The 19,568-nt window shown below is 36.0% G+C and overlaps 1 protein-coding gene across 2 annotated transcripts in view; it reads right to left on the reverse strand.

Moving 5' to 3' along the window:
• Positions 1-721: 721 nt before the first annotated feature.
• The window catches only part of LOC108675991, a 61,848-nt gene continuing 43,001 nt past the window's right edge, over positions 722-19,568 (reverse strand). Inside the window, exons 2-6 of one of the 2 annotated variants that reach the window (XM_018164045.2) lie at positions 14,274-14,422; positions 12,267-12,477; positions 4,228-4,388; positions 2,632-2,770; positions 722-2,009 (exon numbers count right to left, since the gene is read on the reverse strand). In XM_018164045.2, the coding sequence (XP_018019534.1) occupies positions 1,366-2,009; positions 2,632-2,770; positions 4,228-4,388; positions 12,267-12,477; positions 14,274-14,422 (1,304 nt within the window). In that variant the 3' untranslated portion in view covers positions 722-1,365. Of the gene's footprint in view, positions 2,013-2,631; positions 2,771-4,227; positions 4,389-12,266; positions 12,478-14,273; positions 14,423-19,568 lie in introns of both variants that reach the window. The other variant, XM_018164038.2, reaches the window with a different exon arrangement.

Genomic DNA, 19,568 nt, shown 5'->3' on the forward strand with positions numbered 1-19,568 from the left:
AGCATATTCGTTATTGAATATCTATTTAATGTACATTTGAATGACCAGCTCTTCGGACTTTTCTCTTGGGGGGGGGGGGGAGGAGAGGTGCGATTTTAAAAGTTTGGTTTCAGAGTTACTGACATGATTTTGTTTATTTATTATGTAAAGAATCCCCTGGGTTTCGGCGAATTCGAAATTTTGAAAGTTCATCACAAACCGGCAATATTTTCCATACAAGCATGTGTGGAATATTTGGATGCCGCATAAATACTGTCGTCAAGATTGTTACGAAAACCAGTCCAAGTAGAACCCGTTCAATGGTTTTACACAAAGTTTTGAATTTGCGTTCATTATAAAAACTATATGCATATTGAATACGACAAATTCGAAGACCAGGAAATAAAATGATATCTTAAAACAATTCACGTGTCTTTGTAAATAGACATTGATTCAGATACTAAATCCAATCGAAGTCATTTTTAAATATTTCATCGACCATCGCAACAATCTTAAAGTAATATAGAATTTTTCTCATGTGATTTGCATCTTTCGAACTTATATACTTTAAAATTTGCATAGATTTAAACGTAGTGTACTGTTAACTGTCAAAAACTAGAAAAAGTAAATATGTTTCAATGAATTTATTCGTGCTATGGTGAAACTAAAGAACGAATATCGAAAGAGATTACTTTCACCGCACATTTTTTCTTCAAGTCCTAATGACAAATAATTTCTGCAGCAATTAAGAGCAATTTAAAAAAAAATGTATGTCATGAAATTTTTTTAGAGCCATGCGGAACACTTTGATGTTGTAGCTAGCAATTAAAAGTTGAAAAACGTCGTTTATTTTCAGCTGTGAGCAAATTGTGGCATTGACTCACTCTAATTGAAAGACCAATCCTCAATGCAAGTTGTTCCTTAGGACACAAAAGGGCACAACAGCAACGAATGAACAATTGAACACATACTAGACATTATTCACTTCATTTATAGAGTCACCGGTTCATCGATCGACTTACAATTTTAACGTACATTAAGACGCAAGAGATTCAGTACCGATGGAATCTCTAAAACGCCTCGAGAGTTACACTCGTGATTATCAAGAATCACGATTGCTCGGCATATTATTCACACACGATTCATAGTATATACATCAATTATAATTAAATGATGGTTTGTATTGTTTTTTGATAAAACTGTTTCCGTGTACGAATGTACTTCTTATATGTAATGTAATTCAATATTAATTTTGTCAGTTATTTTTACATTCTATTACTCTGGTAGTATCCTTATAGTATAAATTTATTCCTCTTTGATCAACTATTTAGATACATTCGCACTTACGTGTATTTACTCTATCGTCATGAGACATTCTAAATAGAATCAACTCATGTATATTTCTGACGCTGGCGCACGATAGACGCAGTGAACAAATGAATCTGACGAGTCACTGGGGTATCTTATTACTAGCTCGGTGTTGAATTGCATTGATTCACTATCATCGAAATCACGAATATCAGTGGACTTATTGACCGATTCTGATGGCTCGAAATTCAGGGTAATCGAAGATTTAGCAACAGATGCAAAGTATCCATTTGAGTCAATTCGAGTGTGAAATTCTGGGATTTTATTTTCATGATTACATTTTTGCCTTGTGTTGGGAGAGTCCAGTTCAGCAACATGATATTCATTAATGGATTCCATGTATGTATTTCTCTTATTACTAATAAATCTAGCGAAACTAGAGCAAATAGTGTGTGAAAATAGCGTTGATTCTGGTTTCGGAATTATTTGCTTCTGGGTCAATATTTTAGCAGGGGATCGGCCTGTTTTATCTTGGCTTCTTGGGCGATCGTAAGAATGTGATGGACGCTCGTGATGTGGCCGTTTTGCAAAACATTTGCGGCCGCCATCCGGTGTTTGGATGTAAACAAGGAGCAGCAGAAACAACGTCAGGACCAATGTTTCGGAAAACGAGCGAGGAGGATAAGCAGAATTGCGCCCGTCTTGCATAGCAGCCGGATGTTCTTCTAGGAGAAAATTTGTATGAACTGGATAAGAGTTTGTTGCGAGACACATGTAATGGACATAGAAATCAGTAATAATTTAATTCATAATTATTTGAAAAATTACTCAATGTCGTCTAAAGCGAATTATATTAATTCAATATGGTGGAGCTATGAATTTATTTGAATTAATACCACATCAATTAGCATATAGAAAATGTGGACAAAAAATCTACGGACTCCACTACAGAGATTTACTTTACTTTTGTTAACGGGCTAACATTGACTTAAATAATTTCACCAATGAAAAACTAGGTCAAGTTATGACAAAATATTAAAAAAAATTATTATTCACTAAATGGAAGCATATTTTTTATTTCTCAATAATTTTCAAAAAGCACGAGTGAAAATTTAAAACCACAGTAAAATTGTGATTAAACTAAAGCCTCAAAATATTAGACGACATTTCTAATCTAAATCAAATCGGTTCCAGTGACGCAAATTTTATAGCCGAGATAAGATAAAAATTGACATATTAACTTAGCAATAAATCGTACAAACTAAGTGCTCTTCTTGAAATCAATAGTCACCCACCACATGTTCGGTACAGAATGACAGCAATTAAGTCACTCTCTGCACTCACCGTTGAGAACGTGCAGAAGTGTGAAGGCGCCGTGCAGATTTGACGGCATGCAAGTGTAGTTGCCGCTCTGCTTCTTCTCAACACGTTCGATATGAAGAGATGACATTATGGATTCTTCGCCAGTCCGTGTCAAAGTCACCTGAGTAGACAGGAAACTTCCGATGTAATCATTGCCAGGGGAATTCAAATTGAAAACTGGCCTGACTTGAAAAAAATACGGTGCTAGCAGCACTTGATATCCGAATGTGAGACGGTGAACTTTCGATCGAGAGGATCTATGAGGTCGTTGAAGAAGATTTAATTTTTTCAAACTAAAGAAACAAGTGTTAAGAATTACTCGATTCCACAATTTACGTTTATTTTTTTCTATTTATGAATGTAATATATTCTTCTTTTCAAATCTAAAAACTTGTCCCCTTCGACTTTTAAAATATCTATGAAAGAAGATATTATGAATATTTAGCCCTAAAATCACGCAAATGCTCTCTTTTTTAATGTTTGTACTTAGGGAGGTTTAGTAATTTTCTGTCAACCTGAAATAATATAAATGAACGTTTCCTAGATTCACTTAAACTTCGAACAGTTAACAAAAAAAAACATTTATCGATTGCAAACATGTTCAACGATCGCTCCTCGGTGAGAGTTCGTCAAAAATTCTATCCTGGATACAATAACGCAAATCATCACATCATTTTTTGACTGAATAAATCATTTATGAAAGATTTAAATTCGAATGGAATTTTGAGTACCCATGAATCATTAACCTATCGAATATTCTGTTTAGTCTAATTGCTATGAATGAATAAGCCATCGAACTAAAATTCTTAATTATACATTTATAGCAATATAAAAACAAAAACTAGAGGATTTTAACTTTTTTCAGAACTAGTAGTGGAATAAGTTTCACCATGCAAACTAAATCTTTTTGTATCGTTCAGCATCAGTATCTCATTTAACCAACTATAATGCGTACTGATTCAACCGAGGTTAAAGTTTTGAACCACTGAACTAACAATTACATCGGCAAGTACACACTGTCAACATTTTTTTAAGTCGCACTGAGTCAAGTGAGAGTAAAAATCAATACATGATATCAGTCACGTTTGTATTTTCATCTCGGTAGACGCTCAGCCTATTTTGTTGCGTAGACAGTCGCGTGAGTAAACTAAATAAAACAATAATTTCAAAGAATGTTAATCTGCCTCAGAATACTTCCCAGAGTTAAGTATCAAATTACTGACGTCTAGTTTGTAGTCGATTTGGTCGTTTTACCTAATCATTCACTTATAGATTTCTGTCGGGTAGCCTCGTTCGTATCATCATTACTTCTAGAATACTTATCATCATTACATTACATTAATCTAGTATGCATAATCATTACATATGTTCAGATTTTTTTCGATACCGTACAGCAGCCTGGGTACATCACATCATCACTTATTTCTAGATTTCTGTCGGGTAGCCTCATCAGTACTTCTAGATTACGTATCGTTATTCCATTACATTAATCTAGTACGTATAATCATTAATCATTACATATGTTCAGATTTTTTTCGATGCCGTACAGCAGCCTCGGTACATTACAACATCACTCACTTCTAGATTTCTGTCGATGCGGTCGAGCACTCTGAGCTTGTCGTGGTACCAGAAGATGTAGTCAGGCATCTCGACGACATCAGTGATGTGACAGTCGATGCGCACTTTACTGCCGGCCTTCACGTGGCGGTCGTCTGGCGGCTCGATGTTCACCTGCGGCACTGTAAGAGAAAAAATAAAATTGAATCATCAAAGTTTTCATGGTTAGGTTTGTGAAAAATTATGAGTTTTAGGACACTTGTAGTCAAATTATAAGAAGCGGATGTTTTTTTTATTCATGATTGGAAATTTGTAGCCTTCATTTGATCTTCGGTCAAATGAAATCAAATTAAGGTATTAAATGGTTTTGACAGAACGTGCATGTGTCTGTACGTTATTAGGTCGAGGTTGATCTATAAATTTTGCACTATTCATTATTTGATATGAACTATAATATTAATCACAAAGCAACAATGAGATCTACAAGCGTGATTTTTTGACAGATTGTTTTACCAAATTTATCAATTATCAGGCATGGAATTGAGTCTCAACATTTTTTGTTTATTTAATGCCGACCTTAAGTAAATTTCAGTAAAATAACGAAAACAAGTTTAAACATTCTCCTCGGCAACTTCATTTCCCCGAAAATCTCGAGAAGCCACTCCATCACAACAGATTTTTTATTATTGATACAAAGCTATGGATGGATATATGCCATATATACAGTGTAATGTTGGCAACTGTAAGAACAACAGAAGACGTAAAGTTCTCTTACAAGACACAGGCGCAGAAGCCCCTGTTACTGGGGGATTGAGTTTTCATGACTGAAAAGATGACTGAGTAAGCATATCTAGAATGTTGATGTAAGGTGGAGAAAACGATGCGACTCAAATAGAAGGAAACGGGAGAGCTGTAGCTACGTTTGCACGACCTGTACGCATTATTTTCAAAGTTCAGTGAATACGCACGTCTTATCCTTCATTTGTTTTTATTTTTGTCATGCACGCTTCTTCTATATTCTATTACTATTATTCGACAAATTTACAAATTACTATTATTTGTACTATTAAATCGACAAATTATTAGGGCCATATTTTTTTAGATTCCAATATTCCTCTGATTTAAAATGTTAGAAAGGTATAAGAAAATTAAATTAATCATAGAATATATACGAAAAATGATTAATGTACACACAGTTATGAAAGGCCTTACAGAAAGCAGCACGAAAGCAAACATTGCTCGTTGAATCATTCGGCCTTAGTTGAGGCCTTAATTGTATGTGACGCTTCAGCGTCACTAGAGGGTCAATAATTAACTACTGAATTAATGCTGTTTTAATTTATTGAAGAAAACGAGTGAATTGCATGGTAAAAAATATTTAGAGCAGTAAATTCTGAGAGTAATTTATTCATGATATCTAAACTTCTCGTATGATGATATCTAGTAAATAACTACCGTAGTTAGGAAAAAAATACAAGAGTCAGGAAGCTTCACAAATTGGCTAAAACCAATTCTTAACCAAATTCAGAACTTTCCGCACCTGGCGCTGGCCTCAGTTTAAATAAGTTGGATCAGCTCATTTATACCTGAACATAATTTTTCCAAACGATTTTTTGAATAAGAAAAATTGCATCCCGAATTATTAAACTGTGGTTTTACTTGGCCATTCAAATTTTTGGCCTCTGAATCCCCACATGCAAAATAATGCTATTTTATATGAGTATTAATGATCTGAATTATATAAATGCTTTTTGCTTCATTATGCAACATTTAGAGGGTCTTTTAACAGTGGCGTACATTATGCAGAGTAAATGCGCAAATTTTCATTCAAGATGACACGAAAAATAGGCTCTACTTACACAAAACATTATATATTAAAATAGTCCCGACTGTTTTATTATTTATGCTTAGCTAAAGCATAGTTCAAGATGTCCGACACGGGAAATTGATTTAATTTTTGAAACGAAACAATGCGTATCCCGAGACCCAGGAAAGTCCTAAGGAGGCACAGGTCCACGATCAGGGAACCTTCAGATCAAAGGTCGACGAGTCACTGATCTCTCGCATTTGGGACAAGATTGCAGAGCTTAGCGTCGAGCGTGCAGCGATTTCACGGAGGATTACATTCTAAAGGATAGAGTTCATCAGAGGCCGTGTCAGGCATTGCTCTACAATTTACTACCAAACAGAATCACTACAGCAAATAGATTTTATGCATTTGGGTTGTCCAGCGCTTCGTGGATCCTAAAGGTAAGAAGGAATTTCCCTTTTTCATTGGACATTTTGATTATGGCGTATATTGGGATATTAAAAGTTTTTTCATTGGTTTCAATTTTTCCTACATGAAGCAGATAATTGCGAATAATTGCGAATAATTTGATAATTGGAATAAAAATAATTTAATCGTAATGAAATTATATTAGAATTATGCCACTTTGTACTTCCAATCGAATGACTAATACTAGAATAATTCATAGATGTTCATTTTAGTAATTAATATTAATTAATTCTAATGATTAAAAACTACATTTTTCACCCGATTAAATTATAAATCGAAGGCCTTAAGACAGTTGCAAATTTGAAGTTTATTAAATGTAAGATTAAAGTTGGCAAAGACGAGGATAAATATTTTTTATACGAATCTTGCCCATTTTGAGTATTTGCATATCAATGCCAACATCGGCGTGGCATTAGATATTGGAAGCGGCTTCAGCTCTCGTGAGCTTGGCTGGAAAATGTTATCCTCTTTAGTCGCTCAATGGAAGACCATTGGCAGTTTTTGAAGTTCAAAAATCGGGGTGCTGCTCGAATTTCCTGTGTCTCAAAACTTTAGATTTGATAAACAATCACATTTAACTAACGTGAAGACGAAGACTATAAAATTAATGCCCAGATATCTGTTCTAAAAAATATTTTAATTTTCTTTTCAGTAGTTTAAAGAATAATTTTCAGTTTTCTATTTAGTATTTCATCAAACTATGTCATAAAAGCCAGGAACGTTCTGTTCCCCATTTAGTTTATTTAGTCTGTTGTGTATACGAAATAGGTTCTGCGATTAGATTTCACTGTCAAATAACTAGATTATATTCTGTGATTCATTTTATTATTCTCTTATAATTACGTGTATTTTGTAATATTTTCTGAACACCTAATAAAAATTCACAGTCAGGTTCAGAGTCCAATATGTCAGCTTATTCAATTCAATAATGATGCTGTCTAGTAAGTGATATGGCGCTTGATCAGAAAGACTAAAAAAATTAAATCTGCTTAAGTTTGTCGGACTCCTCCTCCTCTGTCATAATCATCAATGCTTCCCTCTAAACTTTCAAGAAACTTTCCCAGAGATGTAACTTCTGAACATTGTTCCGTCAGCCTTTAGTCCTCACTAATTAACGAACATATATTGGCAAAGTCTCTTGAAAATCTGCTTCTTAATTGATGTCATCGCGTTGAAGACTTTTAGTGACTGGTTCGATGGGTGGAAGACTGTTAAAGAGAATATTAGGGATATTTTGAAAAAAAATTTTAACTCAGTCCTATTTCCGTTTGGATTGCAGATCTATCTGACTCAAAATATTCATGGCCTAAGTTATCCAAGATTTGTTATTAATAAAATAAGCATAGCGTCACCTACCTCCATTTAAATCAATGGTTGTGCGAAGTTATTTGCACAAGTTGATAATATCAAAAACAAAGCCAACATATTTAGGTCCCTCAAAGTCAGTACAATGCAAGTGTGTCACAGGAATAAAAGCTAATAAAGCTAATTGGATTACTCGCCTCGCATCTTCCAACTTGGCACACAAAATTCAAGCAACTTCACAGTCTTCTGCGTTCTGGCTAAGTCGATGGCTGATATCTTTCAAGCGGCGATAGCATCTCTGGAACAAAACTCTCCCGAGAAAGATGATGTAATCTGGGTGCAGTCCTATAAATTTTAGGAAAGTATGATGTGGGCAGGCTCAGATCGGCTTCTCGTGATGTCATAAATTACAGAGCAGCGTCCATATTTGTCAAAGAGACTTCTCTTCATCTTTGGACACTCGCGTGCTCTTCACTTCAGAACATGGCTGCACAAGCGAAGTGGCCTTGGTAAGAGCTGTCCAAGGAAATAGCTGCGTCTTATTGTGATGCTGCAGGACAAAAATTCTTCTCTTCGTCTCCAATGCATTACGAAAATTGCCCAGTTGTCCTGAGGCATCAAAATGATTGTGAACGGACGTGCAGCTACCAATAGTTCTCTACTCTGATCAACATAGTTGTTTACATAGGTGAACTGCGTTTCCAAAGAAATGATCAAGGAGCACTCCCTGTAAGTGATATCTTTGATCAAAACGATTCACTTCCTGAAGTATCATATATTTCAATATGGCCGTAAAACAAAATCAGTTTCAAATTTATATCTGACCCATTTTGAAAAATGTCTATGGAGGACCAATTTCAACTCAAATTTCCTAATTATTCAGTGACGATAAGCGAGCCCGCTCTGTTCCAGATTTTGGCACAATATAGAGCAGAGTGTTGAAGCTGGTTTAATAACGGAACAAATTCTGTTCACGCTTCCAATAACGACGAAGCATCAAAGGATCCTCGTACTTTGGAGAAAATCATCAGATGAGGTAAAACTTAATTATAAATTTCAAATTGGCAAGGATGCCCGAAAATGTTTTAGATTTTGTTATTTTTTGTAGGCGTGTGTCATGTCGATAATAATACGTTGCAACCGATTCTAATTAATTTGGATGCATAATTAAATTAGGTTAAAGTTTAGTGTAATAGTATAATTTCATGCAACCCATTGGCAAAATAAGATAATTATTAAACGAATTCCAGTTCTTGAAAACTTCCTTGTTGCTGTTGTAGTAAAATTCGGGGTCCCCCCGGTTTTACCCCGCGCTCTCAGTACGCGTATTGATACTTGTATCCGAACAACTTTATACTCACTAACCGGGAAAATCCAGAGCGAGGTAAAATTTTTACTTTTTCCATCATAACTCGGCAACGAGACGCCAAGTCGCACCTTAATGGAAGACGCTGCTTGAGCACATTGTATAAGACATCGTGGGATGTAAGAGGGTTGAGTTTATTGATATTGAAATTAAAATGTAGGGGGTAAGGGAACATTCTGGTTATCTTTCATATTCGCAATTCGATTTTTTAATTTGATTTACTGCACCAATAATGAGCGAAAACCGTTCTGGAGGCTTTCGTGCTCAACAAATTACAAAGGCAACATCTACTGCCTATATTTGATCGCCCTCCAACTAAATAATTGCTGATAAATACAAGGCTTTGCTGCTGGAAGAATTAAATCTTGTTTGTCTCGTCGAAAATATCTTACACCGTATAAAGCAGTTAAATTACAGTCGAGAGTGAAATTTTACTCAGGGATTTGTCAAAACTGACTTTAGCGCTTCATGTTTTACATAATGTAAATTTGAATGAATTCTATGTGACGAGTTGTGATAGTCATTGTCAGTGAATAATAATAGACATCTAAAAACTGAAACCATCTTACATATTTCAAAATCGATGCATTTGATTTTTCGTGTACGTATATTCATACGAAGCGCGTTGCTAGCTAAGTAAACAAATTAATATAGCCTAAACATTCTAATATTAATCTTAGAATTTATTATAGAAGTAGATGGATGAGTTAAGCTGAAGATCAGAGCCACTCGCCCTCGCCTGCTCAGGGAATTGCTTCCATAGACACCACAGCGCCGTCGCTCTCAGAAACATTTTTACTCACATTTTGCGTGGCTTTCATCAGCACAGATTATGCGTCGTCATCTGACCAAGGCTGGAGCTTGAGAATGTCTCTTATATCTCACGCTTCGTATTTCAGGCTGCCACAACGACTAAGAGAAGAGGCTTCTTGTCATAGAAAAAACTGGCACCAAAGTGCTCTCTGCTTTTCCATGGACAGAGATTCTTCTTTCAATAAAATCAGAGGAAAAATATTTGGAGTTTTTATTTTTGATTCGGAATATTATAGAATAATTTTGTATAAAAATGGCACAAAATAAAGTATTTACACGAAATTTATTAATTTTGTGTCCTAACAATTTACAAAACATTCAGAAGAATTTCGTATAATTTGTTAAAATTTCGACACGAGATTCTTTCAAAAATTGCTCTGGGAACCTCAGCCTTTGAAATATTCAATAGATACCAATTAACTACTGATTAATAAACGAAATCTGCTCAGTTATCGATATAATACCTAACCTAACAGAAAATGCCATTTCAAACAAGGTGCACATGCAGATTTAGGAAGAAAAGAAAAAAATGTTTTCCCAAAGCCGCTAATATATCCCTGTCTTGCTCGCAACGGCATCCTAACGAAATCTGATGGCATCAGGATTCTTTAGGCCAGCAGCACCAACGCGAACATTTCCGTCCTCCTTATTTTCAGTCGAGCACGCAATTGGCCTCGGCCACAAGTCGAGCCTGAGAACTTCAAAAAGATTCAGTGGTCCTTGCCATGCTTGGATATTCTCATGGATTCTTATACCGCCACCGCCATATGATCCAGGCTTACTCCTACCGAATAAAAAATTTTCTTTTTGGTTAATGATTTTCCCACAATTTAAAGAATTTGAAGGTCACGGGTTATAGAAAACCACATCCTCAAGTATTTCCTGTATAATTTTTCATCCAGCATCTCAATGTCTTTCTCGTCAAAAGGTTCCCGGGTTAAAAGAACCATATGAGCTTTGATCCAAATCAATTGCAAACAACCAAAACTCGATGGAAATCGTCGTAAAAAAATGCATCACAAATTTACTTTCCTCTAACGGAATTCTTTCTTGCCGCAAGGCATCTATTAATGGTCTTTTGAATCCCCCGGCCCTCAGAGGAAAAGAAAAACTGTGCTCTGAAAAGGTCGAGTATTGCAGGATTCAGGGAAAGATTTACTGATCTATTCAACCCAATACTTAAGTTTATAAAGTTATAGAACCTGCACTGTTATTTGTTTATGAATTCATTCGAATCTTAGATGATGAGCATGATGTGCAAGGAATAAAAACACATTCTTATATGTACTCAGGAAAAATTCATGCAACGGTGTTGGAAATGTTGGTTGAGTGAAATATTTCATCAAATAGAATTCACTTACAGAATTTACTTCAATTTAATGAACATTTCTGCATAACGAATATCTTTTTTGCAAAAATTATATAACTTTATACATGTAACAAAACAGAATTATTCTAAATGATGGACCGAATTTAATAAATTCGCATTTATTTAAGCAAAAATTCTAAATGATAAATTTACACATCAATATTATCATATGAGAATAATTATTTATTGTCATTCGACCTTAGATAGGCAGCAGAAACGATAGCATTCGAGTTACTTCCTATTTTGAACTATCTCCTTAATTGAAGTCTGTTCATAACACTTCCTTGTGTTAGCCTTTCCTTGCTTATCACGGTAGTTGCTTTCGGGTTTGTGACGTCATATAACGCAAGTTTATAAGCTCGGTCCCGAACCAGGAACTTCAGTCTTGGGCGAGGACAGTCTGGTGTAACCCATTACTCCTATCCACGTCTAAAGTACAGTAATGTCAATATTAATGTCAGAGTAGAGAACGATAGACGTATATACTCACGACTCCTCCTTACTTCAGTCGTGAGCCGATGGCAGTAGTGTTTAAGCTCTGACTTATAAGCCTTTATTCCCATAAACTGTAAGCCGTTTATAATCTTCAAATAATACTCTATAAAATATTACGTTGTTCCTTATTCAATTGCCGTATCACTGCTACTTACCGAATCAACCTCAGATCATGTATACAAATATTAAAGGAAGGGCGCCACACAGAAAAGTTCCCTCTCACACAAGGGCGGGAGAAAGTTTCAACTTTTTTTACATATTTATAAATGTTCAATATGTCCCCCTTGCCCCTTCAAGAAGTGACAATCAGTCATTTCCTGAGCGTTGGGTAGGACGCATAGGAAATGAAGATCAGGCTCTACACTTCTGGCCACCGAGATCACCTGATCTCACCCCATGTGACTATTTCTTATGGGGACAACGTGCAATCTTACCAACAACTCGGAGGTTGAAGAACTGGCTCATTTTCGTTCCGGTTGAGACTTGACACTCGTATTCGCCGGCGTCGCGCTCCTGCACGTAGTTGATGATCAGGTTCCAGGTTTCGGCCGCGGCAGAATATTGAGCCTCGAAGCGCTGGTCGCCCACGAACGTGTAGCGATCCACTGTCAGGATATCGGCATCGCGCATGCGCACCCAGGAGACCTGCCAAGCGAAACGAACATGATCAAATTTAGTTTATAAATTATTGCTATTATCATATTTCTTTTCATTATCATTAATATTATTTTTAATTTTAATAGAATTTATTATTATTAACATTAATATTATTATTCTTATTTTTAATATCATTATTATTGTCATTCTCCAATAAAATTGTTGCTTTCACGTTTATTTATCATACAGTCTTATTTCGATCAATATGATCCAGGTAAGCAATTAATGAAAATCATGTTAGAATTTTTGTTACAAGAACTAATTCAGCAAATGTTCCTAAGTTATGATGAACCAACGCGCAAAACAATTTTTGTGAAAAATTCACGTGCACCACCGCAATATTTTCGGTTTTCGGAAGGTCTAACCGTAGAAAAGTAAGTAGAAAAATGGCCAGCGCCGATTCTGTTCATTATCGCTCCATTTATTATCAATTTCGAGGCAGTTAAATAACAGAACTCGTACAAGTGCAAGTTTTAAAATTTATTCCAGCAGAAGCCATTGAAGTTTTATTTCAATCCATCATTTCTAACGATGCTTTTCGATTCTTTTCGACTAACTGACTGCTCGTCTGTGCCAAAATATTGTCGAAATAAGACTTCGTGATGTGACTGATGACGCAGAAAACTAAAAAAATGTTTGTAATGGCAATATTAATATAATTTGTGCACAGTTTTTGAGCCTATCTTACGCGTCATTTATGATTATTTTGATCACGATTCTGAAATCAACGAATACGTTAATTTCGGTTTTATGAATATGAATACTTTCTTTGTAGAATCCATTTAATTACTAATAATTACTTTAATTACTAACTTTCTGCTAAAAAAACAATTAAATATGGACGCTTAATTTGAGATGAACTAAAAGTTTAGGTTGGGTTAGGTTATGAAACTGAACAATAAATTAATGGAAATGCGCAAGGAGTACGAAATCTTACGTAGAAAAAATTTGGCTGATACTGAAATTGATAATGGTGAGGCACTGTGTTCACTATTTCTTCAGGATGAATAGGTCATAATTAATAACTGGCTCCTCAACTTATACTGAGAATATAAGTCAAGAACTAATCTGTTCCTTCATTGTCTCGTGGAAATTTATTGCCTATCTTTTTTATACACTTTCAGCTATTAATCAAATAGTTGACAGCCATTGCGCACATTGTCTTCAATAGAGGCTTTTTTATCCGTCAACCTGGCTTCAGCGAAAACAATCAGATTTACAGAGCGTTAGAAATACGGCCTCAGCGAGAACAATCAGATCTACTGAGCGTTAGAAACAACAGATATTTTTTTCTTGCAGGTAATTGGACTGACACAGCACGGAAGATTCATTGCAAGCGGAAAATAAAGACAGAAAGATTTGTATTGCCTATTCTCCATTTCCGAGATTAATAGAAATATTTGACAAGGAAGTAACCTTCGCTTATACATCAGTGTTTGAATAATAAAATAATTTCATTTTCATATTCAATCAAAAACTCTCAGAGCGAGAAGCTATTTTGCAGTTGTTTTTTTTCCCGTGAATTACTTCATAGTAGGAATTTTACTTCGATATTAATGGAAAAAATAAATATCAAATCGGCCGCTACGTGTTTTAAGGACGCTACGTTTAATTAGGCTGCTACATGTACAAAAGCAATTTTTTATAGTATGGCCCCTGATCCACTACCCGTGATCCACTACCCGTGATCCACTACCCGTGATCCACTACCCGTGATCCACTACCCGTGATCCACTACACGTGATCCACTACCCGTGATCCACTACAAAGCCGTATAGACCCACGGATTTGTCGCCCATCTGCCGGACGGTGCAAGGCAGCACGGCGCGGTCGCCCAGATGAGCTGTCAGGTTGCGTGGCGCCAGCGGGTCGAAGTACGGGCCTGTGTAGAGACCCGTGATGGAGGCTTCCGGGTCGTACGCAATACCGCCACCTGAAGAGGGAGGAATGGAGGGTTAATCAATATATTTTTTACAGTCTGTGGAGAACTGTAAACGAAAAACCGTAAGGTGCGAATGGAAGGTTAATCAATATATTTTTTACAGTCTCGGGAGTCTGTGGAGAAGTGTAAACAAAATACCGTAAGGTGCGAATGAAGTTTCTGAGTCGTACGCAATATTGCCACCTGAAGAGGGCGAAATTGAGGGTTAATCAATATATTTGTTATAGTCTCTGGGGTCTGCGGAGAACTGTAAACAAAATACCGTAAGGTGCGAATGAAATTTCTGGATCTTTAGCAATACCACAGCCTGAAAAGTGACAAATGGAGGGTTGAACGAATTTTCTACAATATAATTCGTGGCTGGAAAAGAGTTTTTGAAACAACGTGATATGCAAATGGAGCTGCCGGATCATAAGCAATACCGCCGCTTGAAGAGGAAAAATTGAGGGTTGTGCGAATTGTCTACAAAATGTATCGTGGATCAAGTGAGTATTCGAAATGGTGTACGGTGCAAGTGAAGCTTCTCCTCCGATTGAAACTGAATTAGGTCGTAAGATGTACTTTCTACAAAAAAAAGGAGATGTCAAAACTGTCCATGACTAAATTTCGACTTCGCTCAGACATTGAGGAAAAATGTTTTCAAATATTTTTTATAAACACATAATAAAAATCTCATGACCGTGAGCAACGCCTGAACCCTATTTTTGACCTTTTACTATTCCGCATAATATTTTGACAGGCATAAAAAATTTTTTTCGATTAATATTATCTTTATTAAACGTAAATTCGACATCAATTTCGATTGACGCGTAAATTTAGCCACAAGAAGTCGTGTGGAGCAGAAACATGTCGTTATTTGCGGACCACTTTGAAAGTTCGACAATCAGGTAATTCTAAAAGACGCAAGCAGTCATTGCCAAAGGTAACAATTTTCACGGGAAAAATAAGATATTATAGATTTGTTAATATAAGAATTTAAAATTGAACATCTATATAGACTTACAATTTCATAAGTAAATTCTCCTGTACCCAATTACATAAATTTCTGGCTCCAAATTATTTGCTCCAGGTCACTCAGAAGCTAATGAACCAGTCGAGCTTTGCTGATGTGTTTGCTCAGTAAATTGGAATTATATTCATTGAAAATCATCGATCCTTTCGTGCTCATTGGGCATTGGAAAGAAGACGTTATTTAAAAAGAACCGCCTTAGAGTAAGGAAGATTTCCCAATGGTATCATTCCAGAGTAAAATCATCAGAGGTTATTCATTTCTTCTTAGTAAAATTGCAAAATTTGTTTTATACCTTGATGCATTAGGCTGAAATTAACTCCAGATTGCTCATCTAAATCAAAAGTTCGGTAAATTTATTTAAAAAAAAGAGATTCGACAATCAGCAAAATGTTGAAACAATTTATGTGAACAATAATTGCTGATATATCTCCGTAATGTTTTACAATGACGCACCTATTAAAATGGAGCGCGCGCATTGTTTTGAACTTGATACGTCGATGCGGACAATTGCATGATTAGTTCTAATTAGTTTGGGCGAGCCAGACGCACGATGCAGAACAATTAACCAAATGAGCTCGTCGAAACACAAGTTTATTCTGAAAATTGGTGCTGTATTAAGTCGGCGGAATTATAGAAACCCGCATTGCAGATGCGCTGATGCAATCCTTACAAAATATAATACAGATGTAGCTCCACTATACCGCTAATATCTACAAACATGTTTTGATGAGCTTTACTTTCATATTTTTTTCCTTGCTCACAGAAAAAATGGCCTCAAACATTCACACACGTGGAAACATTTCAATTCCATATTAGTTATTCAAGTCGATACTCACGCGAAGAAAAAGAGTGTTCACCCATGTACTTTAAACGCGAATTGCGAAATTAGCCCAAGCCTCTAAGAATTAATGAACGCTATATTGACACTTCATTATTCCTATGCAATGACTGGAGCTCAATATCTCTTGTACACAAAAGTAATAGACCTAACTCCTCTTTTAAGGTAATATTTTCAGTTCAATGTAGACTCAGAATTATTTAGTGGTTATGAATCGTTAGTGAAGGCTGACGAGCTTTTGCTTCAACCTTTGTTCATTATTAAGGAAATGAATTTTGTTCGAGATTGTACGAGCATAAATTAGGAAAGAATTGTTATTACGATACATCTTATTTGGTACCAGTTTAAGTATATATTTTTATGTCAAAGTCACGGGCAAGTCTGGTACTTATACACGCAATTTGGGCTTAGGTATTTTTTTACTGCAATTTTCAAATAAATGTATCTGAATTTTAAATGGAAAAATAATTATATATAATAACTAAAATGGCTGATATAAAATACAATCCATAAACTAGTGAGTCAAAGCTTTCATGCCCAAGCAGTACCACGATGAATGAACTTCTAACACAATAATATGCGAGTAAAAAATATATTTTTGTTGATTTGCGCTCATAACTTACTTCTTCAAATGCATAAAGCGCGCCTGAATAAATGATGTCTGTCATTTGGTTTCAAGGCACCGCAAGCGTTTGGTTCGAACAGCTGAATGGGTTCAAAAATTGCCAACTACAATTCTGTCTTTGTTCTCCACTGACGCGCAATTTGTCGGAACTTATTTATTCAACGAATCGCAACTCAGGAATTCAGCAAAACTTGTGTTCATGGTTTGGCTATAATGCAAACATTTGTCACGAATATGAAAGCTATCAGATATCTTCCAATGCAACGATATAGTTGTACATTTCTCGAGAAAAATTCAACAGGCTATCGTTTGCTGAAATAAATATACGTGTTAGTCCACTTAAAAATCATACTTTTTTAAGTGAACTTCAGACGCATGCTAGAATACTCTTTGTTAATCAACTTCAAGTTAATATGCAATATGGCGTTATCTTTATTATTTTTGACAAAAAATCCGCATAAAATACCGAAGTGAACTTGTAAGGTTCTCTCAAGTTACCTTACAAGTACAAGTAAGCAGGTTAGCCCGTGATAACCTTCATAACGATGTTGATCTACTAACCGGGTTCAGACAATTTAATTTTAACGATCTTGGCATAACTTACAACGTAAGCGAAAGTGATATAATTAAGACAGATGCAGGACAAAACCGATTTGTTTGAGTATGTTTAACGTTGTTTCATGCAATACAAAAGCATAATTAGCCTGACGTTGCCGAGCAGGCATCAGTAGACAAGCAAAGACAGGCAAGGATATTTAGCAAGGATAACCCAGTGTCGCAGGTTGGCGTATGTCGCATTTCGTCATTACCTATGACTTTGTCTACCAGATTACCGCAGCTAAAAAAGCATAGGAGTTCGCCATAATTTCAGCAGCAACCTCGGGGGAAAATTCGTGGTAGCGAAGATACCATCCTGATACCCAACGCTCAAATGCCGTGCGACGACATAAAATTTTCAGAGGAACAGATAGGACGAGGAAGTATCCACGGTCCTAGGCATCAACGACAATATGTAAAAAATTAAATAGTCTATCTTTACAAGTAAAGCCTCTTAACACTTTTTATTTTACATCAATGATAACATATGCACCTCAGATAATGTAAATGAATCCGATATTTCAGAGTAGAATTTAACTAATTTTTAACCATTGGGCATCCGATGTGTGCATTTTAGAATTAAATTCTTATCAATGAGTTGTCCATCAATTATAAATATTTGAATATAGGAATTGCAATATAAGTTATTCGGTATATATCACCCAAAATATTCCGAGTGAAAATATTATTGTCGTACCAGAATCAGAAAGCAAACATCTCTAGGCGAGTTACTCCTGAAATAAATCTTGCGTACTCCTGATTCTTGGGCTGAGATCAAGGCAGCGCCAGGCTTCAAAGCCTGAGTAAACAGACCGCCAATGCGCCAACGGCTTGAATCAATAACTGAGCCTCAGGCTGCTTTCCATCAGCGAGACCTGCAGCCGGTAACAAGGATGCCTTCATATTCGTGAGCACAACATGAACTGCATCTGCGAGACCTGCAGCCGGTAGCAAGGATGCCTTCATATTCGTGAGCACAACATGAACTGCATCAGCGAGACCTGCAGCCGGTAACAAGGATGCCTTCATATTCGTGAGCACCACACGAACTGCATCAGCGAGACCTGCAGCCGGTAACGAGGACGCCTTCATATTCGTAAGCACTACATGAACTGCATCAGCGAGACCTGCAGCCGGTAACGAGGACGCCTTCATATTCGTAAGCACTACATGAACTTGATCAGTGATATTAAAGTTATCATTGTAATCTACAATAATCTATCTATCTGTAATTTTTCGTAAAATCTATTTTCCAAAACTAAATATCGCTGCACTGATCTGAGTGGAGTAACTTGCAGAGAATTACAGATATTTTCATTTAATTTGGACAAAAAATTCCTTACTAATTTTAATTCAAATTCAGCCTTCGATAAGATTGTATGATTCACTATGAAAATCGTTAACATATAATAACTTGAAACATCTAATTTTTCAATGATAAAAAATCTTATTATTGATTACCATGTTTCATTCTTCTATTAGAATTTTTGAAGCTAGGAATGAAATTTTAATTTCACAAGTGCATTAAACTTCAAGGAACCAATTTATTTCCGAACCATTGGTGTTTCTTCTAATTGTAAGCCACGCTACAAGTTTTGATAAAATTAGACTCGGGCAAAGCCATTACCACGAGAAGTAAAGCATAAAGGCACTAACGACGGTCGCGACAGAACTTTTATGTATTTTATGCTGCTACAAATCTCGCCCAATTTGAATGCAGTGTCGTAGACCGCGACAGGCGGCCTGGAGGAGAGGGTCTCATTAGTCGGGGCACGAGCGCTCTGTAGGCCTGGTATCGTGTGGCACGGATAGGCCGATCTTCGTGCATGATTGGTCATCAGACTATGGTATCTGAATAGAAAATCTGATTTCTTTTGTTGTCTGCAACGAATATTTCAGTGACACCAAGGCTCATTTATAACTTATAGGCTTGACGTTAGGCAAAAGTTATTTATTTAAATGTAAAAAATTGTTTTTGTTAGCTGAAATTTGAGATTTACTTCCCCATTGTCTCAGGGAAGAGGAAAAATTCAGAGACATTTAAAATACACGGATAGTTTAGTTC

The sequence above is a fragment of the Hyalella azteca genome, unplaced genomic scaffold, assembly GCF_000764305.2.
Source record: "Hyalella azteca isolate HAZT.00-mixed unplaced genomic scaffold, Hazt_2.0.2 contig10004, whole genome shotgun sequence".
In the NCBI taxonomy this organism is placed as follows: domain Eukaryota; kingdom Metazoa; phylum Arthropoda; class Malacostraca; order Amphipoda; family Hyalellidae; genus Hyalella; species Hyalella azteca.